The 25,104-nt window shown below is 39.5% G+C and overlaps 1 protein-coding gene across 4 annotated transcripts in view; it reads right to left on the bottom strand.

Annotated features, from left to right (window-relative positions):
• sptbn2 (spectrin, beta, non-erythrocytic 2) overlaps positions 1–25,104 on the bottom strand; it is a gene marked incomplete at its 5' end in the record, with an annotated part of 58,011 nt that overhangs the window by 12,360 nt on the left and 20,547 nt on the right. For all 4 annotated transcript variants that reach the window (XM_079482359.1, XM_079482362.1, XM_079482361.1 and 1 more), the window contains 18 exons: positions 49–402; positions 757–976; positions 1,206–1,343; positions 1,464–1,675; positions 1,999–2,157; positions 2,613–2,717; positions 2,813–3,207; positions 3,406–3,559; positions 3,711–4,013; positions 4,108–4,266; positions 4,362–4,479; positions 6,217–6,404; positions 6,579–6,691; positions 6,782–6,897; positions 8,386–8,466; positions 8,584–8,675; positions 10,245–10,418; positions 10,498–10,649. In XM_079482359.1, the coding sequence (XP_079338485.1) occupies positions 49–402; positions 757–976; positions 1,206–1,343; positions 1,464–1,675; positions 1,999–2,157; positions 2,613–2,717; positions 2,813–3,207; positions 3,406–3,559; positions 3,711–4,013; positions 4,108–4,266; positions 4,362–4,479; positions 6,217–6,404; positions 6,579–6,691; positions 6,782–6,897; positions 8,386–8,466; positions 8,584–8,675; positions 10,245–10,418; positions 10,498–10,649 (3,233 nt within the window). The remainder of the gene's footprint in view (positions 1–48; positions 403–756; positions 977–1,205; positions 1,344–1,463; positions 1,676–1,998; positions 2,158–2,612; positions 2,718–2,812; positions 3,208–3,405; positions 3,560–3,710; positions 4,014–4,107; positions 4,267–4,361; positions 4,480–6,216; positions 6,405–6,578; positions 6,692–6,781; positions 6,898–8,385; positions 8,467–8,583; positions 8,676–10,244; positions 10,419–10,497; positions 10,650–25,104) is intronic.

Raw genomic sequence — 25,104 nt, forward strand, 5'->3', positions numbered from 1 at the left:
TATAACTCATCAATTTTACATATGAGAAAAGAAAATATATGAACTGACCTCGGCTCCAGTAGCTCTCATCTTCTCATAGTTGTCCTTGTAGTCATCTACTTCATTCTTTATAGCCTCATGCTGCGCCAGTAGACGTTCTGCTTCCACCAGAGAGGTGGGCGTGTCCTCAGACGCTACGGTGGTCTGTGTACGAGACAGCCAGGTCTGAAAGTCATCGAGGTCTCTGAGGAAGCCCTGGAGTTTGGAGGCCTCTCCCAATGACTCCTCACGTCGTTTCATGGTGGCTCGAAGCTCCTCCCACACCTCCTGGATGTCAGCCAGACCACCCATGATATCCTCAGCCTGCTCCGGGTGTAGAGACGCTAACCTCTCTGCCTCAGAACTCAGGTCATCCAGCTTCCCCTGTACAACAGAATGAGCATAACAAAGAATAAAGAGGGATATATGTGCAGGATTTCAAACAATGCACAATACAGTTCATGTCACGATAGGGTGTTTGTTGTACTTTTGGATCATTCATGTTGTTAATAGGCATTGATGTCAAATGTCAGGAGAGCTATGAAGAATAATCACGACAAATCCCCAAAAGGGACCACTGTGTTCTTTTCACCTTTAGAGGCCACTGTTCTACTCCAGGACGCTTGTCAAAACATGTTCCATTTTTGTAGATATCTGATAGTTCTGTTTTTGTCGCCGATTACTCATTTAAAACCGTCAACCGTGATGTAATCTGCACAATTTCGTGATTTGTTTTACCTGTATAGCCTCCAGGTCCCTCTCCATACCAGTGAGCTTGCGTTGCAGGGCCATGACTCCCGCTAGATCGTTTCCAAGGCTCTCTGTGGACTCTATGACTTTGGTCTTCTCCTTCATCCAGCTCTTGATCTCATTACACTCCAGATGGTAGTTCTGGATATTCAATGCTGAATCCATAGCTTGTTTACGCTCGTTGGCCAATTTCTGGAAGTCAGACCACCTGCAGAGGGGAGAAGTATGTGTTGCGGTGTATTCATGACTGTAATCTGATTATGACTTCATTGTGCATTTCATCTGACTTTGTGTGCCCTTTTTGTGCGCATTTGTGTCGAGTTGGTTCTGCGTGTTGTTAATCTCTTCTTTGTTGTGGTTTTGTCTATGCACGGGCATGTGCGAGGGCCCTGGCCGTGTTTAAGCTGCTCTTTGTGTTGGTGAGTGTGTGACTGTACCTGTTATTGAGTTTGTCCTGTGTCTGGTTAATCTGCTCTTTGTTGCGGTTGTCTGATCCAAGCAGCTGTTGGGCCACTTCATTGACATCAGTAATGCGAGCGCCCAGAGTGTTCATCTCTGGCTCTAGAGTTTCAAACCTTCAATTGAACCAAACAACATTAATACCAATCCTCTGCAACAAAACCTATTACACAGACTGTAAAACAAATGTGTACAATATCAATAACAGAAGTTTAGCAATCAAGCAGGTCTCTCACCTCTGTTGGACCACCTCAAGATCCTCTAGTTTGGAGGGGATCTCCATGTTGTGCAGCCACTGTTCCTTTTCTCCAACCCACAGCTGGCAGGCACTAGCTTCACTAAACATGCGGTACAACGCAAGGGCTCCATCCAAGGCTTGTCGCCATGATGACGACAACCCCTCCAACTCTTCGTAGCGCTGCTCTATTGCCGGGAGGCGGCCCTCCACCTAATAAAAATGAAATGTTTTTAATAAAAATCACTGTATCACAATATTTTTGTGTGTCCCTTTAAGAGTAAAGCACATTTGGTGCAATTAATAAACAAATCAGTAATTTCTTTAGGCCTTTATTCCAAAACGACATTTATTAACTGTCGTAGCTTTCCAGTTATTATTGCAAAGTTCTAAGATAAATTATTTGTTGAAAATTTGTTTTGTAGAATTTTCTTATGCTTATATATACACAGTGTATAGTGGCAGGGCAAGTAAAAATCCCAAAATATCCTCATAGTTGCAACCTTGGCGGATTTTCGGATGTGTGTTGTTTGTACCTGTGGGGACTGCGAGTATGCTTCAGGCAACTGTGAGGCTTGTTCATGTAGTGAGTCTATGAGTGAACTGTGACTTTGAATCTCCTCCTCTACCTCCCTCTGCTTTCTGGCCAGAGTCTGTGTAGAAAACTCATCATGGCCGACCTCTTGACTAGACACCTACAAACAGAACAAATAAAAAGAGACTTAGTCTGACCACAGAATTTGGCTACAAAGATGTATATACAACATAATATCGCTGTAGCACATTTATTGTTCCAATAACATAAACAAGTAGTGATTCTACCTTTACATCTTATAAGCACAGTATACTTTATAACAGAGCACAATAGAATGATACAACAAAATATACTACATAATCCATTAAACAGAGAACAGTTCATGCAGCATGCTGACAACATGAGTATCAAGTCAATATAGAGGAGCATACTGTATATGAGGTCAGTATATCAGAGAAAGTCAAGAATAAACCGGGGTGGACATATGTGCCACATGAGCAATAGCAAGAAAGCAGTAGATGTATTTATTTTATTTAGCTTTACATACAAAAATACTTTGCCCTTGTATGTTAACCCATGTCATTCAGAATGACAGAAAGGACTGAACTAAGTTACCTGTCTTAGTGTTTCCTGCATCCAGGCTTCCATGTCGTTGGCATCTGTCTGGAACTGATGGAAAGCGACAGACTCCTGCAGCCTCTGCTCACGCAACCGAGACGCCTGTGAAAGACAGAAACATACAATGCGGAATAAGTCTAATATAATTGCACATTTCAGTTTAATCGCGGACTATGAGCTTTCCCCAAGTTCTTTACCTCCTCCAGATGCTCCCACTGTCCCTTCACATCATTGATCCTCTCGGTCACCTCAGTTGCTCCAACGTGCCCTTCATTCACCAGGGCCTCTCCGCCAGCAATGCTGTTCCCCAGAGGACCATACCGGGCCGCCATCTCCTCCTGGAAGGCCTCGTGTTTAGACAGGAGGTGAAGAGCGGAGCTCAGGTCTTTCCCGTAATCTCCTCCGGAGAGGATCTGCTCCTGCTCACGGATCCAAGCAGCCTCCTCTCCAAGCTCCCACAGGAACTGCCACAGTCTTCGTGAGTCATCAAGACAGGCTCTTCGTTCCGCTGCCAGCTGGCCCAGTTCTCCGTACACTTGGCCCAGTAGATCCACCTTTTCTTCAACCAGCGCCGGGTCGCACGGCTTGTAACCTAGAAAGACATTTAATATAGGTTAATAGGTTTTGTGGGATTCGATATTTGATTGAAGTTGTGGAGAGACCTTGAAATTAATGTAAAACAAATACATATCTCATAATATATGAAATTAAAAATTAGTACTTGGCACCAAGATTAAAAAGGTGGTATCCCTCATCCCTAATGTTAATGTAAATGTGGGCGTGTCCTCACTCTGTTCGTTTGAGGTAAACCTCTTGGTGGCACTCTGCACGGCTTTGACTCTTTCAGCCTGTGCTGATATATCAGCCTCCACAAGAGTGTGTTTCTGCAGCAGGTCCTCCACATCATGAAGGTGTTTACCACTGTCCTGAGATTGCAGACGATTCTAAACACACACACACACACACACACACACACACAGTATAAGACATTGAAGCAAAAATAGTTTTTGCCAACCACGGTTTACTGCACTAAATCTGCAGTTTACTAAACAATACTCAAAAAAACAATGTTGGTCATTCTGAGTGAATCAGCACCTTCATATCTTCCATCCAATCCATGATGTATTTCATTTCCTGTAGGAGACGCTGCAAGTCTCTGTGTGCCATCAGCCTCTCCCGACGTGCCGCAAGAAGCTCCTTCAGGTACTCCCACAACCTGAGCACATTATCCCTCCGTGCTAGCACGCGTCGTACATCATGATATCGCTCCGTCTCCAGTTCTCTGGCGACAGCTTCCACGGCAGCCACACGTTCACCGTATGCTTGGATGTCTGTCTCAATAGCCTCGTGTTTACGAGTGGCGGCCTCCACGGCACCCAGGTCAATACCAAAATTGTCCTAAAGACGGCGACATGTAAAATGCATATTATATCTGCTCTCTATTTAATGTTAAACGTTATTCAAAGTTTTTATAACATTTGATCTACTTCACCTGTGAAACAAGCCGCTGGTTTTCACTCAGCCAGGTCTCTCTCATGGCTGCTTTGCGGTCAAAACGTGCAGCCAACATCTCCAGCTTCTCCTGACGGATCAACTCGTTCCTCAGTGCCAACTCCCTCTCATGTTCCGCCTTCTCCAACCTCTCCCAAGCCTTCTCAGCCAAACAGAAAACATGGCCAGCCATTAATATCTGCAGCTACGAACTCTGCCGTTTCACATCTGGGGGAGTGTTTGATGTGCTCATACCTTGTTGATGTCAGAGATGAGTTTTCCTTCTCTTGGTATGTAGACTTTCTGATTGTTTGCTCTCATCTTACTTTGAATGGTAAAGAGTAAAACCTCCAAATTTCCCTTTTCAGTGAATCTGTCAAAGCAATCCAAAATACATTTTAACAATGAATTAATGTTTGAAGTCAACATGAATAGCAGTCGCCAAAGTCAACGGTATATAGAATGACAAATAACAATGGCTAAATAGTTATTTGACTAATGGTTAACCTGATCCAATAGCCGGTGTGACTAAAGTCATGTAGCAGGAATCAGAGTTGTTCAGCAGAAAGACCAAGTCCATTTTAATAAAAAATAAATCTATATACAGTGGGGTAAATAATTATTTGATCCCCTATCGATGTTGCCTGCTAACACAGAAATGAAGGTTATATGATTTTTATTTTAGGTTTATTTTAACTGATAGAAACCAAATATCTTCTCCACAGATTGGTTATGTGCCTATATGGACCCCAGATTAGTCCTGTCACTTTAAGAAAGTACTCCTAAATCAGCTTGTTATGTATATAAATATAAAAGATGCCTGACAACGGAATCTGTATCTTTCCTTTCAACCTCTCCACCACCATGGTCCAAGACCAAATATGTTTCAAAGGATGTCAGGGACAAGATTGCAGACCTGCACAAACCTTGAATAGGCTACAGACAGAAGCTTGGTTAGAAGGAGACAACCGTTGGTGCGATTATTTATTATTATTTAGAATTAGAAGAAATACAAAATAACTATCAATTGTCCTTGGTCTGGAGCTCCCTGAAAGATTTCAACAACGAGTTAAATATGATCAAGAGAAAGGTTAAAGATCAGCCCAGAACTACACGGAAGAAGCTTGTTAATGAGTTCAAGACAGTTGGGACCACAGTTAGCAAGCAAACCATTGGTAACACGCTATGCCACAATATATATTAAAATCCTTTAGCACCTGCAAGGTCCTACAGCCCAAGGCGGCCCGCCTGGCTTGTCTGAAGTTTGACAATGAGCATCGAATGATTCAGAAAAGGCTTTGGAGAAAGTGCTGTGGTCAAACGGGAAGAAAATTGACTCCTGTTTTTGGAGGGAGAGAAATGCTGACTATGACACCAAGAACACCATCACTACAGAGAAGGAAACATTGTGCTTTAGGGCTTTTCTCTGCTCTGGTACAGGATGACTTCACCACATTGAGGGGCTGAGAGACGGACCCATGTACCGTAAAATATTGGGCAAGAACCTCCTCCCCTTAACTAGATCACTGAAGATGGGTCATGAATGTGCCTTTACCATGACAAAGACCCAAACATATTGCCAAGGCAACCAAAGAGTGGCTGAAGGAGACATTAAATGTCCTAGCCAGTCCCTTGAGCCTAGTCCTATAGAAAATCTGTGGAGGAGACTAAAACTCCAATTTGCTGAGCGACAGCCAAGAAACCTTAAAGATTCACAGAGGAGTGGACTCAAATGGATCCGGACACATCCTGGCAAACTATCAGAAATGAATGACCTCTGTGCTTGCCAACAGTAAGTACAAAGTTATGTTTTGCTCTGTGAAATGCAAATCAATTTATAACCTTTATATAACATTTTTCCCTTGATTTTTTTATATTCTGTCTATCAGTTCAAATAAACCCCCCATACACATTATAGACCCTACATTTCTTTGTAAGCAGGCAAACTTAAAAAATGAGTAGGGCATCAAATACTTATTCCACTCACTGTATATACACTGTGTAATCATATTAGAAATGTGAATTTGAAAAACAAAAGTCAATTTAGATTTTGAACTACTCTTTTAACTTGAAGTTTTTGGACTGTTGATGCATGTGATCATGTCCTCACTTTGGTGGTTTCTCCACGGTGCGGTAGGTGTTGAAAGCCTGTAGCTGGTTCTGAACCGCGCTGAGCGAGTTGGCGAGCTGTCTGTCATTAAGGGTGACGATGGTCTGTTCAATCCACTGCAGCAGCTCCGAGGCCAGAGTCTCGTATTTCTCTATTAGCTGATCAGCCTCAATGGCATAATCCAGCACCTACAGGGAAAGTCAAATCGAGCACCAGTTACTCAAAAGAATAATGACCTAAATTACATAGAGACCTACAGAACCATCAATTATCACAGAGAGAGCAACACAAGGCGTTATAAAAATTATGAGAAGCTATTTAACTTAATTGAGAGGGGCTTTTATTGTATCATCTCGGTGTACCTTGCCGATCCTTTTGCCCTCTACGGCGAGTGCCTTCATCTTGCTGAAGTAGTGGTAGTATGTGGCCACATATGTGATGATGGACTTCTCATCAGGCTGATCAACATTTACATCTAGAGAAAGTAAATATTTGTATGATGAGCGTTTATGTGGGTATTTACCATCTGATGTTATCATCTTATTAGCTTGTGTGAGTAGTACACCTTCTGGATCCAGTAGCTTGGTGAGACCAAGCTCCTTCTCAGCCACGTTGAAGGCATTCTGCAGGTTATAGTGGGCATTGGATCGCTTGAGATTATCAAAGTCAATCAGGTCTGACCTAAAGGCGAGCAAGAATGAGGGGAGAAAACATTTAACTATTTGCAATAAAGGTATTTTAAGATACTACCATAAGAAACACTGCAGTTCACTTTTCAGTCAAGAGAGGGAGGCATTGAAACACTACTTTCGAAAGAAGCCGAGATTTCTGGATTTGGGTCAGCATAATTCAACGATTCCTTTTCTGTTCATCTGCGTTAAAACATTGCAGGAAGAACAAAGCTGCTCAAAGACAGTTAAGAGGAACAGAGTAAGAGGGTCCGATGAGGGGCACAACTAATTCATAATGCAAGGATTTCACCTTCAATCTAAGAAAAATCTGGGCTGCTCAACTAGAAGCAGAGAACTTGACTGGCCTGTGCTAAATTCTACAGCAAGAAAAAAACATACTGCTAGTGAAAAGAGTTTATAAAGCTAAAAACTGCAAAGGTTTTGACCAGGGCAGTCAGCTATTTATTATTCACATACTTCAGTCACTGCATGCAAATGATAAGCGCAAAGTACTAAACATGACTACTTCAAGCTACATATTATTGCTGTATATCTAACATTAATGGGGACATACAGGCCCGATTTCTCAGACAGGGCTTAAGGCTAAAATGAATGTTTGAGCTGTCTTTACTGAAAACAACATTCCGTAAGTTCCCAATACTCCCAAATGCTCTTAAGAACGCCGAAGGCGAACAGAAATGAGATAGCCTATAGGCTAGAGCTCTTTGCTTAGAGCACGTCAGTTACGCTCATCAGAAATGTGAGTGAAACACACGCAAGCACACATTTTTACCAAAGAAAACGTCATTATTAGCGGTTCACTTCCGTGATTTGGTACGATTGAGTTCATGTCAGCAGTGAACGAACTGGAGTTTACATGAACCGCACCCCAGACCTCCCTTTTTAAGCGGACTCGGGGTATAGTTTGCGGGTGCGCACCCAGGTTCGGACTCAGATTACTTGACGCAGTATTTGTCTGATTTAAATGAAAATGTAAAACTTATGTTATTAACAATTCCAATAGAAAGTTGGAGGAAATAAAATTATACTCTTAGTAGTTGGTATGGGAGTCTTTTGCTTTAATGACATCACAGATTTGGGCTGTCATGAGCTTCTCAAGTTTGCACAAAACATGATGATCCAGGTTATCTCGGCATGACTAAAATCTTTTCCAAAAACAAACTTGTGTGTTTAAGTATAAACAGGGAATCTGACCTTTCGTACAAAATCATTTAAGCAAGGTCAATGTCATTTACTCTGGTCATGTGTGGATCAGATGCAGAGTTATAGTGTTGCTGGGTTATTATTAAAAGTTAAAGCCTGTCCAAATACAATGCAATTTAAAGGGATAATACAATTTTTATTCTGTCATCAATCATTGTAATACGAAAACATTCGGAGAGATTCATAACAATGATTTTGATAAAAAAAATATTTGTGCTGAAAATAAGCAAAAGTTCAATTAGCTGTACATGCATATGTGTGCTCAGATCGATACCTGTGTTTGTGCACGATGGCGCTGAACGCTAGACCATCTCTCCAGCTGGTGGTGAAGTTGTGGACATTGACATTTGGGTACCTGCGGAGCAAGGTTCATTGGAACAGAATTATGTGTTTGTTTATTCTCTAAAAAAACTAGCTGAACAGTGATGTCACACAATCTCTCATTCATCCTTTCATTCCAATCATCTCGTACCCTGCAGTCTTCATCTGACACCATAATAGCAGAGCTTCTTTGGCCGACTTCTTCTCCTTGTTGTCCCCCGTCTCAACGCTGATGTCTTGGATCTGATTAAAACAAATGTATAATAAATGTTATCACATAAAACACTTATAAATACCTTGGTTAGAAATTAAGTGTGGATGATTTGATTATTTTGGACATTATAAAGTTTTGTGGAAAAAGAGGGGTGTCAAAGTGCACAAATGAGCGAAGACACTCATAAATAACTGAACTCTGTGTGTACAGAACAGGATTAAGAAGAGCAGAAACAGCCGCATTTAGATGCAATGTGCATGTTGCATTAAATTGCTTTAAAACAAATGACCAAATAAACTTTCCTTGTCTGATACCATTACTCGCTTGTCTTGAATACACAATTCCATATAATCCAGATCAAAATGAGAATATGTAAAACTGCTTCAAATAGCACTTGTTTACAAACCCAATTTTGCCAGAGAATGAACATCTATAGGGTGTAAATCTGATCCATTTAGAGGCAACAAACAACACAATACAAAAGACCTCTTGCTGAGAGAAATCTCAAACCAGGTGTCATATGACCTGAATACCCAATATCGTTCACATTTAAAAACTGAATACAACACTGGCAATCTCACATAATGAAGCAGTGAATAAATGATTTATTGTAGATTGTATCACTATAATCATTTATAATCAGATGATTCATGACATGAGTTCCATCTTTAATCTGTACATCTTCCTAACATCTTTAAACTCATGATAAACTCATCTGGATCACTGGGCTTTGATAATTAACTTGTTTCAATTGAACAGATTTTGAGTTGATGCAAATTAACAAGCCAATCATACAGGCAATGAACCCGGAAACAAAAACAAGCTAATGAGAATGACAATTGCTTTATAATAGACTGACAGAGCTGTTTGGAGGATAAACAAAAAGAACACACCTAATATGGGAGACATAACAAAGAAAAATAAAATGAAGTAGATAATGACAAACTGTGACTAAAATGATCATTTTTGGCCAGACATGCCCATATATCTAAATGTCAATTAAAAGTCACTATTTAAGGTGAAATCCACAATATCATCAAAGCATTTCAGTGGTGATTCATTGACAACAGGCAGATCTGGCTAACAGGAAATGCAGGTAACATTTTTATGACATGACTTTATTACGATGACCATCTACGATGAAACTTCCTTTGCACAACCTTAGACAGGGCTGTGACGGTGGCTTTTTTTGGAGCCATTCACAACTGTGACGCGGTGTTGGAGCAGATAATAGCATTTCGATATGGAAGGGGTGGTGCGCAATCAGACTTAACAAGTGGATTATTACACTTGGAATTGGAACTTTGCACTTTAAACCTGTGATGGTGTGTGATGTTCACACTACCGTTAATAGCCTCAGACAATAAGGCATCTGATATTTGTATGATATTTAACCTACGGTCAGAGAACAGCCAGTCAAGAAATTCCAGCATGCACAATTCCACATTTGAAGGACAGACGGATTCTATAACAAGGGGTTAGCGATATGATTGGTATTGCCCAATGAGCATTCTAAAATATCCATACAGGCCATCCTGACTGATGTACCACCTAATTTTCCCCATCTTTCTTGTCTCTAGTGGAGGCTACACCCCTACCTGGAAGCGAAGGATTATGGTCCAGATGAGTCCGAGTGTGAGCCGGTGGTTTCCGTCGACAATGTCATGAGAACCCATGTTCTCCAGGTGAACCTTTTGTTCCTTCAGGAATTGCAGAGCCTTGTCAACGTTCTCCAGACAGTGGATGCGCATACGGCCCTTGGTGGGCTTTGGCTAAGAACGAGAGTGGGTAATTAAATGACTTACATTCTGATGAACAGATAAATAAAACAACAAAGAAACGGATGCTAACCAGTTGTTCTCCCGAGAGAACCTCTAGCAGGCGGATAAGCATGCGTCCATCGCGAAGGTCAGTGTAGAGGTCACCAATCCTGCAGGTCACACGACCCAGGTGGGAGTTCACCCATTTAGTAAAGGTCTTCTTTTGTACTGCCTCTCTTTCATCTGGAAGTGGGAAAAAAGAAGTTTAAGCACAAATCCCTGACACTAATTTGAGTACACAGTCAAGCGAACTGTTGCAACTATTGCAGCTTTAATTACATCAATTAACTGACTATTAGTCATTTACAGAACAATTGTTTATCAAAAACTACTTTAAGGTCTAGTGTTCAAGATTTAGCAGCATCTAGCAGTGAGGTTGCAACCAACAACTCACAAAACATAACGCTTCATTGTGTAAGGGTTTTAAACACCTCTGAAGACAAAGCTATGCATATGATTATGTATATTAGCATTTCTGTCAATAAATCCTCCAGAAAGCTGTTAGGTGCCTGTCTACTTAAAAACTTAGAGCACCTGTTACGTTTATAAGCTGATCTACAGAGACCGTCTGTCATACAGACCCCCCCCCCATATAAGTCCATTATGGTGAACCCTCTTAATTTCAGGTCCATTTACACTATAAAAAGGGTTTCTGTGCACTGTTACTGCTGGGTAACATGGCGAGTTTAAAAATAGACAGTTCCTTATGTAATTGACATGTTGTTATTCTGGAAACAGTTTGTAAATACAAATCTGTAGAGCAAAGAGTTTAAACTAGTATTATTATTACTATTTAAATTAATATATCAGTATTGATGTAATGTATTGGAATAAGAGGACAAAATGTATTAAATCATGACTCTCTAAATTGATTCGTAACTCAACTGAATCATGATGAATCGAGTGAAGATGTGAAAATATATATCAAGAAAACACGAATCCTTAAAATGTCCAGAATAAGACTGTTAAATGCCATGACCTTGATTTCATAACCTGCCACAAAACCAGCATTCATAAATGACAGTTTTTGCATAGGCCTAGGACAGTAACGCCAAACTCCATTAAAGCAACTTAATTACTGCAGGGCAGTGGTGTCCAAATGAATCAGAGCAGAGCAGACTTCACTCACATGATCCAGCCAATTACAAGTCAGGAGAGGCGGGACGACACCACACAGTGAGGCTAAAAAAAGCTGTATGACGTAATTAAGCACGTTAAAAAAAGGTTACTTAGCCCATAATGAAATACAATGACTGACACAGAGACAAAGAGACCAAGATGATCCTGAACACCAGGAAAACAGGAAATGGATTTGGACAGATGAGTGTCTAATGAGTAAAGGCGATAGCGTTACTTGAACATAGTATTAGTGTCACGAGAACTCTGTGAAAGCATATGGAGCTGGTCTGTAAGAGGCTCAAAGTTCATCTTCTGAATGACCTTTACAGAGGAACAGCCAAGCTGTTTACCACAAACACTAGTACATACATACTCCCTCTCACTACCACCTATACTACCGTAAGAAAAACAGAGCCGGACGAAGAGAGAGCGGTGTTGTGAGTGACACAACAAGATTATTTCTGTAATGAGTTTAAGTGAAGCATGTTAATTTAATTGCTGATAAGAAAATGTTATGAGCGCCAAACGTCAAATAAAACAAACAACAAGAGAACATGAGAGCGAAATGATAGCAAAAGGCAACACAAGGTCAGCTTTACAGCCATCTGGTCACAGATCTTCTTTTTTTAACACACACACACACATATACATATACGCTGTTGTCAATTAGTACTGAGCTTGTTATAAGAATTGGATCAGAAGGCAATACTGTAAACACACACAGAAATGGCAGCACAAGTACAAATGAAACATCACAACATCTGAAAACCTTAAGTAAAGAGATGACGTGTCTATGTGTGTGTATCTCTCTGAAGAGGCCTGATCCTGGTTAGACTAGACAGATTAGGAAGCTATTACTTAAAGAGTAAACCCTCTGCGTGCGCGCGCACACACATAAAATGATCTCGCATCAATTTCTTCATCAAACCTTTTTTACATTTTCAGAAATTGTTTCAGAAAATATTTTGTGCTTTCTTTTGTTTGGCCAAACAATCACCCTAAAAATAGGGTGGTAAAGTGGCTCACATACTGCATCACAACCAGATATCGAAGCTGAATTATTTATGTTTTAACACAATATGATCATAATTCTTAATTATTGGAATACTGTTAAATAGCGGTACAATATCAATATCGGTTATCAATATCTACGTTTTCTTTTTAATCAATATCAATTTTGAATATCAACTTAAATGCTAAATACATATTGTACAATTTAACATACTGTACAATCGTTTAGTTTTTACAGTTTACAACGATTTATTACCGATTCATTTATAGTTGCATTATGAATGTGGGCTGTGGGGAATGTGGGAAATGTGATTTAATAGGGAGGGTGTGTTTGTTTAATTGTCATGAAAATGTCACAATGCTATTAAATATGATCGGTCCATTAAACAGGTTTAATACACTAAATGCGCTTCCTTGAATCAACATTTCAGTGTGTCAGCATGTCTAATAAGAGTCTAACATAATTAATACTGTATTACACATGATCTAAAGCTACAGTCAGACAGACTTAATAAGAACATTACACTTTTGTCCAGAACAGGGCTTGGTCGTTTTACATACACAGATATGATCAAACTCGCACACAAGCTAGTTCAGAGAAATTCTCCACACAAACACATGCGTCGCGAACACACACACACACACCAGCTGAGGAAACCTGTTCTGCTGGTCACCCGTTGCAGACGCGAGAGATGCTTCCAAGAGCATAAATACACACACACAATGACTGAAATAGTTCTCTTAGAACCTCTGCTTAACTGTTGTAAACACAGAACTGAATTGGTTCGAGTAGGCCTGGCTTGCATTATATACACAGATAATTTCTCCCTCTGGCCAGTTTGTTGAAACGTCTTTTATTACTCTGTAACAACATATGAAATTACATCTTGAATAAATGCTGGAGATGTGGCATGTCATTTGACAGGATTCTTGATGCTTGATGCTTGAATGTAGTTCCTGGTGAACATAATTAGAGCTCTTTCTTTATTTCCTTGTAGGTTGCATGTAAGTGCACGAGAGCATGTGTCACACATCCGAAGACAGAGTCGAGTGTTGAATGATTGTTTTCATTACATATGAAAATGTATTCAAATATGATCAATTTCATAACTGACACAACTTCAACACACACTATAGGATGCGTTCCAGGGTACATTCAGAGGATGATACTATGCTCTTACCAAATAAATTAAATTTGTGTTATGACCAGACAGTCTCTACCCAGTAATGAAGTATTAACCAGAGCGTGCTGCATGGGTCAGTGTGTCTGTTATCAGAGTGCTGGTACTTTAACCTTGATGTGTTTAGAAATGCACAGACCTTGAACATTCCATACTGAGGAGGAGGAAGATACACACACACACATACGTACGCGTCTGTTTAACTGTATTAGTGAGAACAGAACACGCTTAATGCTTTCATTGTTTTCACAGTTTTAGTTGGTTTACCTAGACCTAGCCTTAAACCTAACCAAGACTTTGGCAGTAACTATATCAGATTGTCACTACACCGTTATCGCGGCCAAAATAATTCACAATAATGATCCCATTGTTAGCTATTGACATTTTAAAAACAAATAAATTATACTATCAGTCAAATTCTTTCAGTTTTTTGGCCAGAGAGTTGTGGCATTTTTTTAAACAAGTACTGAATTATTTATATAGCAAATATTATATATAACAGGGCCCTAGACTGCGACCAGTCGCCATTTTACAACTATTTTAACTGCCAGTGGGACAAGTTTTTCTTAATGGTCGCACCGGTGCAACCGCATTAGTCCCCCCGCCCCAAAGACGTAGCCTAAAGCCCAGGTATACTTGACTTTACGCATCCTTGTCTAACACAAATGAGTCCGGCCAGCTTCTTGAGCATACTCATCACGGAATATGCATGGACGTCCGAGTTCGACACATGCAAATGTAAATAAAAGTAGGGTGTGTCTACCTGTCAGTACAATTGCTTTGCAACCTGATGTTCGAAATATGGTAAGAGGCGTTATATTTCCGTCACACGCTTGCAGTTTTGGACCAATCACTATGTACTAGTTAACTGGCCAATCATAGCATGCCTTGCTTTTCAGAGCGATGAGCTTTGTAAAAAATCTACGCGTTTCAGAGAGGCGGGGCAAAGAGGAGATACAAACAAGCACAGTAAGTGGAAAATACAGTGTTTGTGGACCTATAGCCCTATACAGATGCACGCAAGCAGCAGAAGGGAGCCACAGGACTATGACCTGTTTTACAATGCAAAACAGAATGAGGGTACAGCAGTCATGTAACCATTAAGATGGATGGCCAATATCAATATTAACAGATAGTCGGTACATACTGTTATTCAAATTAATTCAAACACACACATCTGCCCATTTACACACTGAACACACATGATTCTTACTCCTTGCTTTAAACAGTATAGTTTTCACATTTATGTTATGATTAATAACAATAACATATCACCAGGTGCCGGTTATTTCAGCTGGACATACATCCATTCGTAAAACTAGTCTGGCGTAAAATTATAAATGTATAACTGTTGCAGCAACGAAGCGTAGCATACGTATGAGACTAAATCTTACGTTTAGTCAGTACTGAGGTTCAGAGGTTTTCTCAAAAATACAATTGAGATAATGGCGCATCTACACAGACCATTATTACTCTTTATACTTCTATTTTAAGTGTATTTAGCGCTCTTCATTGACAAGTGAATATACGCCACAAAAGTGTGATTTGTGAGTTGTAGTAGGATGCGCTGTTTACTGCTGCTTACAAAATATGTTGAAATGACAAACTATCAGATATTTGAGACGTCTACAGTAAAACTCTTTGGAGGAACAGGAAACCTTATTTATCCGTCGAGTACTTGAGACAGCGCTGGATTATTTCAAATTAATTCTCAAGAACGAATGCTCTTGTAATGATCTTATATTTCATATCATATCCTACATAACACGAACAGAACCAAATCTGCTGTCATCTTAACTGCATTTCATGAATTTTAAGGGACGTTATTAGGGGGAAAATATGATAGAACGGGAACTAATTGAGAATTAGCTGCAGGTAAAGTTTCTTTCTTTTTTCCTTATTTCGTTATTGCATTAGCATTTGCATATACTTACGTTTTTTACTTATTTATAGTGCAAATATTTATTGAGAAAGTCAACAGCTCATCTTCTGAATCTCAGTGGTAAGAGCATTGCGTTAACAACACAAGGTTGTGGGTTCGATCCCAGGGGATTGCAGATACCTATGGAAAATGTGTAGGATAATGCAATGTAAGTCACTTTGGATAAAAGCGTCTGCCAAATGCCTAAATGTAAAAGTAAATGTACCTTAAAGATGAGTCTTGATGAGCTACTAGACAACAATAGAAAAAGAGCCTCATGTATCCTGATTGGCAGACACCAGAGCCTTTAATAAATACAATGTCAAAAACCACATAAGCTGTGAATACATCTGTCAAACTCAGAAAAAGCACATTCACACTTTTACTTGGAAGCTCCTCACAAAGAGTTCCTGTAACAGCCTGACAAACTTGCAATAGAGATGTTTGCTTTATGAGCATGTGTGTGCCTATTTTGCGTTGAGCAAGTGCTCATCATCACTTCGCCTCAACATACAACACTGAGTGTATTACCTTAATTTATTCGGTCTGAACCACATCCCACAAAAGAATACCTTTTAACCCGACAACAGCACAAAGACATTCACTAAACCACTGCACTGATTACTGGCTTGCTGTCAATGACGCTGATGTCAATCCCGCACAAACCTTTCAAACTAAAGGCGCTGTACTTACACCAACAAACACATCCGGTCATAATTATTAACTTTCATAGCAATGTTCTCAGTATAGCTAAAGAGTTACCATTGAAACATAAAGGCCACTGTTATGGAAACAACAGCTCGTGTTCTCTGAAGGTTAATATCTGCCTAGTAATAATTTGAGAGAGAGAGAGAGAGAGAGAGAGAGCGAGAGAGAGAGAGAGAGAGAGAGAGAGAGAGAGAGAGAGAGAGAGAGAGAGAGAGAGAGAGAGAGAGTTTACTTAAGGCTGAAAGAACAGTTTTTAAATGTCAAGTGAAAATGGACAGAACTTAGTTTAAAGACAGCATCAAACTGCAAGAAATTAGTCAGATATTCTGTGCGTATTTGTTTAAAGATCTCTTAATTTAACAGGGGAATTTTTATTTTGGTATTGACACAGGAGATTTAATATAGACATATTACAGAATCACCTTTATACAATGTGCTCGTGTGTACGCGTTTTGCCCGTATGGGGGGCATTTGAGAAACTGCTACACACTGTGTATGCATATATAGGTGTGAATATACATAACATGCAAATTCCACTGTAGGCTGATCATGTTATGACAGGGCCGCTTTCCCCGGAGGTGATATTCATGAGAAGCAGAGCATGAGACCGTACAATCACATTTTTGATGACTTGACAAATCCATAACTTACATAAACCCATTATCTGAGGTTTTGGGTATGTAGTGCACAAAGTTAACTGGCTTAATCCACACAACGCACATGTCTGTGTTTTGTAGTGTTGCACTACATGTTAAAAATAAGCAGCTCACGTGTGTCGGAAAGCTGACGTGTGTGGGTATTTGAGAGAGAGACTGATGATATTGGCTTGTATAATGTTGACGGAATACTGACAGAGCAATAAAACTGTGTACACAACAGAAACATGCACATACGGCTCCAGACCCTCTACTACTTTTGTGGAAATACAGTCATGTTTTGAGAAAACAGTGATATCATAGCATTGTGCAAACATTAACTGGAATGCGTGAGCTCTGATGTCCGGAAGATAAACTCTTTAACTTCAATATGTACATGTTTTTATGATGAACTGCACTGAAAGCGATCGGCATCACATTGCGCCATGCAGCTTGAGGCCGTCTATGATGGGAGTGCTGAAGCTATGCAGTTCAGCACATCAGCACAGAAACAGTGTGTATGCCATAATGTATGTTTTAGTGCAGGGCTCTATTGATGATGGGGTAGAAGTTTAGTTTTGATGTGACAATGGTTGGGAACGCATCATTTTCTGCATATCTGTTATGATACAGGGAAAAAAAGAACTCCAATGCTGATGGCAAAATTAATGCCAGTGTATCTACTGAAGCTAATGAACAAAGTTATGACTCCATCTGGAAGACCACTGTAGCCTATTAACTACGATGATAAACACACAAGAGAACCAATGGGAGGAATTCAAAGAATAACACATTCATTTGCACAATAACAGATTTCAACCTACACACACACATCTGGTAGCAGTCATGTAATTGCTGATGCTAGCGGCTGTTTGATCATGCTGTGGGGAGCCACACATTCCACTCTTTCATCCCTCTCTCCTGTCATTATTTTTAACCCCTACGTCTTCCGGGATTCTCTTTTCTGCCCACTTTTCCACCTCTGATCACTAATCACTATAGTAGAGACCATCGCTGTTGCCATAGTTACGGCCTTTTGAGAGGAAAGGGGTTGGCCTACCCTCTGTCACTGGGGGAATGTGGGTAATTGAGTCCTGTGACAGTCTGACAACCGATTAATACAGCTGGAGTGAACTATAAAGAAGCTACATGTTCACCTTGAGCTAGCATTTGAGACGAATTAAGGTCAGTCATGTCTGTGTATTTTTAAAGTTTGCCTTAAAAATAGCATATTCAATTTAATTCTTATAAAATTATAAGCACCAATGAATGTAAAGAGATTGAAGTTTGGAAATGTGTACGATACTTTGTAAAAGTTTTTATATTATATAATCTTCAAAGTAGTCATGCTTTTCCTACAGGTTACAGCTCCGCACACCAAGTATTTTCTCGACCTTGAAATTCTCGACCTCTGAAGGTTCAGAGAGCCAATATTTTCAGTGCATATCAACGTTAAATGTGGTCTTGTTCACACAAAGCTAATCCCACAGAAGAATATAGTGAATGACTTGTATGATCTATTATTTTCATATACTTACTTTCAGATCTTATTTAACAAGATGAGAATCTGAGATTTTTTAAAACACAAAACATAAGTTTAGCAAATGTAAAGGTATGCCAGTTTGGACTGCCGTGAAGATAAACAGATATCAAACACAACATGACGACCTTACAAATATGCTAGTTAGTTCGTGATCTGTCAAGTCTGTCAAAATCCTGAGGGAAACACTGGACTATTTCCTGGTCTTTAATGTTAAAAACACCTAAAAGGGAAATATATCCCTTAAGTTATTGCCCCCCTTTATATGCTTTTATTTTAAAGATCAGTTATCACACACAGTTTCTGCCAATCTCATATGAATCTTGAGTACCTATACAGTATTTATTTTGATCACATTTATAAAAGAGAGATACAGCTGTGCGATTATTTCCAGAAAAACAATAGCATTTAGCAGAAGCTTTTATCCAAAGCGACTTACAAAGTAGGGGAAAAAATGTATTTGCACAACAAAAAAACAACAATGCATAGGTGCAATAAAACTGACCTCAGTTGGCCAACCGCAGTATACGATGGTAAGATTTCTTTTCTTTTTTGGTGGGATAGGCAACTAGAGAAGACTAATGTACTAATGGGTCAGATGTTGACCGAAGAGATGTGTTTTTAGCCGATTCTCAAAGACAACTACTGCTACAAGCACACAACTATGCACGTACATAAGTTCAAAGTTTTGTCTGAGATCAATTACCAGCCCAAAGAACACACCTGTTAACAACGGCCTGTTGTTACAGAAAAGTGCAGCAAGTACTTATTAATGCTAACACAAACACAGATACCGAATGACAGAGAAAGAATGTACACACAATACTAGCTTACAGAGGGATGAAAAAAAACACCTGTGAAAAAAACTTAGTCGCCTTCCACCCTTGCACTTGCTCCCTGAAGTCAGCTTTGAAGCACTGTTTTTACGCAGCATGCTTTTATGTTAATAAGATGCATTCTAATTGCTGAACTTCAGACTCTTAAAGGAATGTAGCTTGTTTTTAAAGACAGAGACCCATTTAAAACATCTTGCATAACCTTATGCTTATGCACAGAGGGGTATGCTCAAAATGAGTATGTTCAGTGTTATTTTTACTGGGATGTCTGGAGGATGTAAATGACAGAACAGAGAAAACCGAACAGGCAGCTTGTTCTAACCCGTGTCCTGTTAAGACGCCAACCCTCAAGTTTTCTCAATAGGATATTTTGGCCGCAATCTGACCGCTTCCACTTTATCAATAAACACTCTTAATACGGTCATCTTCGTTAGATATAGATCCTAACATAAATCTCCGTGCAGCTTTTGACAAACTAAAAATGTGTTGTTCGGACAGGAGGATTAGTTGTCGAAATAATGTTACAATTGGGAACATTTATTTACTGCGTTGTATATGATGATATTGAATGGAAGTGCCAATTGAGTGATTGCATAATGTCATTTGTGACCCTGGACGACAAACTATTCCAAAATCTTATGGGTACATTTTTCGAAATTGATATTTTTACATCAGCTGAATGAGCTTTCTATTCGTGTATGGTTGTATAGGGCGATATCTGGCAGAGATACTGCAGTTTTAAACTCTTGAGGGTGCAAAAAAAATCAAAAGATGAAAAACAAATATATGAACACAGAAACTGTCTCACAATCCACATTTAGCAGCCGCCGTGATTACATGACAATTATGAACTAAGAAAGATTATAAATAATGGTTTTATCTGTAACAAGAGAGGCAGTTCTGTTTAGTCCATTATCAGATTTCATTCTCTTTTTATCCCAGATAAGACTTCTGGAGTACCACCATGAAACCACCAACTCTTACTTTACAAAAGTTGTCAAAAACATTAAATCCATAATGAAGATACACCAGGCAGCTCAATGACAAATTAAGCTTTTTGAAGTCCCTCAAGCTTCTATTTAAATAAAGTGCCTTGTTCCTGGATTTCAGTGTAAAAAGAAATGTATTTAACATGACAGCAACTCGCTTTACAACGTGTGTCATTGTTTGGACAGACTGTAGTTTGGATCTGTATGTTTTCACATCCAGGTCAACAAGACACTGTAGTTTGTGTTTCTGTGGTGAATTGTGGGTCTGTGGTGACATGTGTGCATAAAAATGACAGTTTAACACAAACACTTGAGAAAGAGGAACTTGCATACTTCTGGACATTCTGCTATGAGCTTTACGTTGACAACTTTCATATATCCGTGAAAAAAACATGCATGAACTGGCCCACAACAGCTGGGTAGAATTTTGACAGAACAGTTAACGAATCAACAGTTTGTGCTGCAGGCATGAACATTTGCTTCGTTGAAGCGCTCGGCTGAACCTGTCTGATGCCAGAGGCTTTACTGCCATACTGAGCTACCTGACCTCATTCCCCTCCATGCCATTCACATGCCATTTGAGTAGCGAGTAGATTTCAACATGGCTTCTCATACGAGTAAAGCCACACCGAACATAAAACAAACTATGTAAAAAAACCTCCTAAAATCCATAAGATGTTTTTCGTCAAAAAACGATCCTGTAGTTTAAACTGTATAGTCTTTAGCATTGTTACACTCTTAAATATCATTTAAAGTCCCAGTAAAATAAAAATTTACAATGCCAATTTTTTCATGAAATATTGCAGTGTTTATTATAAATAGTTTATCAATGTGGGTCATTCTCATTTAAAAATCTTGTGTGCCCTCATAATCTTGTGTGAACTTCCGTCCTGTAATGACTATCCATCTTAAATGATGTAAGTTAGACAGCTTGGGGGGAGCATCCGTTAACACCTCCCCTTCAACTGTCAGTCTGCTGCGAGTTCCATTTCAAAATGCAACAGCTGTTTCTAAACATCAAATCAAATCGCAGAGAAAGACGAAATCCACGCCCACTATTATTCTCACTCAATATTCAATTTCATTCAGAAATGCGTCAAAGTACGGAAGTAAAAATTATTGCAACTTCTGGTTTACTGGGGTTTTAAAGTCATGTAATTTGTACTTGTTGAGCTTTGCAGCGTTCACTTTGTTTTGAACCCTAATGCTTTGACATCTTTTACACATTTACATGTCCTGTCAAACCACTTTACCCGCTGTAAGACCTGTGATAATTCTTCATGCACTTGTAAATGTTACAAATACAGTTTACCAAAATATAGTAAATATGCAGTTTGTCAATGACGTTTCTTACAGCTACATTTTTAGAGCATTGCCGTGGCAGTGTGGGTTCATGGGTTCGTTCGCAGGTACAATGTGTAATTTGAATGTGCCATACGTGACTTTGAATAAAATAATTAAATACAAATAATGCATGAATTCATCGAACAAATTGATAAGCATACTTTCTATTATTCAGCTTTTATAAAAAAAAGTGTGACATTTAATAGATGTATGCATTTATATGCACGCAGACTGTATTCACCCACAGTAAGGACTGGATAGTGGGAAAGTGTGTAGGGAGGATTTTTGTCTAGGAACAGCTCATCACTGTGACTTTCCCAGGAGCAGAAAAGTAAATAAGTACAAATGGTTAAGGGGCCGTTTACACGAGACCGGTTTCAAGTGAAAGCGCAAAACAATTTATGCGATTCGGCTGTCTGTTTACACGGAAATGTGTTGTAAACATCAAAGCAAGAATGAGAAAACGACATTGTGCGCATGTGTATTAGGTTTGGGGGTGTGGTATGCACGTGTACATCCAAACACAACGAAGGAGAAATAAATACATCAATTGCAGATTACATGGGTTTTTTTGCGCTGCGCAATAGTTTGTTAACGTTTCTCCAGCAAGCAGTAGATTTACTACACCAGTGCTATAACCACCAGTGGAGACAACATTTTATCTACAGCAAAATCTAAACACTAATTCACGGCGACGAAGGGTTTTTAAACGCAGCTTTTGGATCAGACCTGGGAGGACGAGTAGATGGTGGTACAACTTTGTCGATGGCGTTGTTGACGAGCTTCATTGGAAGGAAACCTTTCGAATGTCCAAACTTTTCGCCATCTTGTTTGTTTGTTTGTATATGTGCACACGCTTCCCTTCACTATGAATGAGGAGAAATGCTGCGCTCTGTATTATATGGTCTCTTTAGCTACGGAGGTCCGCCTTCCAATAAACCGTCAATCAATCGTCAGGGACCATGTTATTTTTTCTTTACAAAGTGATGTCGTAATACAGCGTTTTAGTCATTTTTGCGGATCTGTGTAAATACCGGTTGTTTTAATAACGGTGTCATGTGTACGTGAAACCTTTCAAAACCGCAAAAGAAAACGTTTCCGTTTTTCATCGTGTAAACGTGGCCTAAATAAGACAAAAGTAACATCAACACTGTGATAACAGGGAGCGTGAGAGTAAGTGTGCATCTGCATTAACATTTACACACTTGGTAAACACTTTTCTTGCAGTCCATTTGAGGTATTTATTTTATTAGTCCCTAGAACGAAACAAATGACTGGCGTTGCCAAATTCACACTCTACCTGTTGAGCTACATGATCACCATATCCAGATCTGTGCAAACTGGCTTGAGACAGAAAAGACAATAATAGTCCATTCAAACTTAACAGCAGCGAGACATTCAGATGGTATCTGATCAGTGAAAACTGGTGACATTCACTGAGTGCATCTCATATCTCAAACATACAAGCTAGTGAAAACATTTGTCTTCTATTGTGTGGTCGTCCTGTTTTTGACTTTCTACGCCTTCCACACCATTCTGGATACAAATTTTTATTTCTGGTGTGTGTGTGTGTGTGTGTGTGTGTACTGGTTAAGCTATTTTTGTGAGGGCCAAATGTCCTCAGTAATACAGTGAATTATCAATACAACTGACTTGTGAGGACATTTTACTGGTCCTCACTAACTAAGAAGGCTCCTAATTCAGTCAAACATTGTTTTTCTTTAAATCTAATGTCTTGGTGTTGGGGTAGGTGATAGAATATATAATAAACCTGATATAAAATCAATGGAAGTCTATGGACTGTCCCCACTAGTATAGCAAACGTAGTATATAAACGTGTGTGTGTGTGTTTTACTGACAGTTTATCAAGGCAGCCTTGAATTACTTTTGAGATATCCGTATATATGTCTGTATCTCTGTTTTTGTATATAAAGAACATTTCTGAACATATCTGGGTAATGAGAGCAAGCATGTTGTAATGAGAGGGGAAGTTCAGCTCCTCAGGGTGACTGACTTTTGGGTAGACGACCTTTTAAACCTAAGCACACTGAAAAACACATAACGCTTATCAGCAGAACTTACCAGTCACCATAAGATTTCAATGAGAGGGACAGTTCTTGCATGACTGATATTTCCAGATCTCTTTAGCTCATATTCCTAAAGCTCTGGTCACCATCTACTCTGGTTCACCTGCTAAAACAGTTTGACCTATAGTGGATCATTAATAGACTGCAAGCTTTGCCACTAGTTTTAACAAACTAGTCCTCCTCTGAATGAGAGCATTTACATGCACTACCTACAGCAGTTAGGCTTAAAGGGTCATGAAACGTTACAGAAGGGAGGCGGGGCTATTAGACGCTGCTCGAGCAAATGTCTCCTGCAGAGTGAGTTTTATTCACACGCATTGTGCTGTGTGATTGAGGTCATTTGCGCTCGTCTGGAAAACGGATATACTTCCAGTTAGTATAAAACTGTTTAGAATTCCATTTGGGACGATACTACCCTTCTAAAATTCATAGACTACATGGTTGAGTGCACAGTTTATCCAAATAGGTCCGAATAGCATTTTTGGAGCTGCGAAGGGGGCTGAACATATTCTTCTTTAATAAAGCCAGGAATCTCAGTGTCTATCTGTTTGCATTTTAATTTTGTCGAGAACCTGTGGCGGGTATGTGGCTACGGACCCAAGGGAGTGCAGTGTAGCATTTTGGTGCAATAAGGACACGCGACACATATTCAGTTTAGCGGTTTTGTGTATGCAGATATTTCTTGAGACGACCACGTGAAAAGGGAAAAAGATTTGGATAGGGAAAGCTGTGGCTCCGTATGGATTTGGCCTTGGTTTTGTTGTTGAAGCTAAGCTTGAAAACATGAACAAATATTTGTCATGACAATGAATCCTATTAACAGTGAAACCGAAAACTGATAGTGTGTATGAGTGAGAAGAGAGAAAATTAAGAATGTGTGTCTCTCAGAACTAGATCACAGACTTATCAGAAACATTTTGCAATGACAATGACATATTGCCTACTTCAAAAGCCAAAGGCACATCTGTGAAAATTGACTCCATCCTGTTACACAATACATTGGCACAACGGCTTTGCTGCAAAGATTTATTTAAATGAAGATAACTACAACAACAGCTCAGTAGTTACATCAAACATGAGCACGGTGTCTGAGCAAGATAAGAAGCACCTGCATTAATATAAAATGTTTAAACTTAAAAAATTAAATACAAAAACTAAACAAAAAAATACATCAGCCTAGGGGTAACCTGACCGGATTTACCAGTGTATGAGAGCAGAGGTGAGAAGAGGGCGGATCATAGGCCGCTCAGGCAGAAAGGATACATGA

The sequence above is a fragment of the Barbatula barbatula genome, assembly GCF_947034865.1.
Source record: "Barbatula barbatula genome assembly, chromosome: 2".
Lineage (NCBI taxonomy): Eukaryota > Metazoa > Chordata > Actinopteri > Cypriniformes > Nemacheilidae > Barbatula > Barbatula barbatula.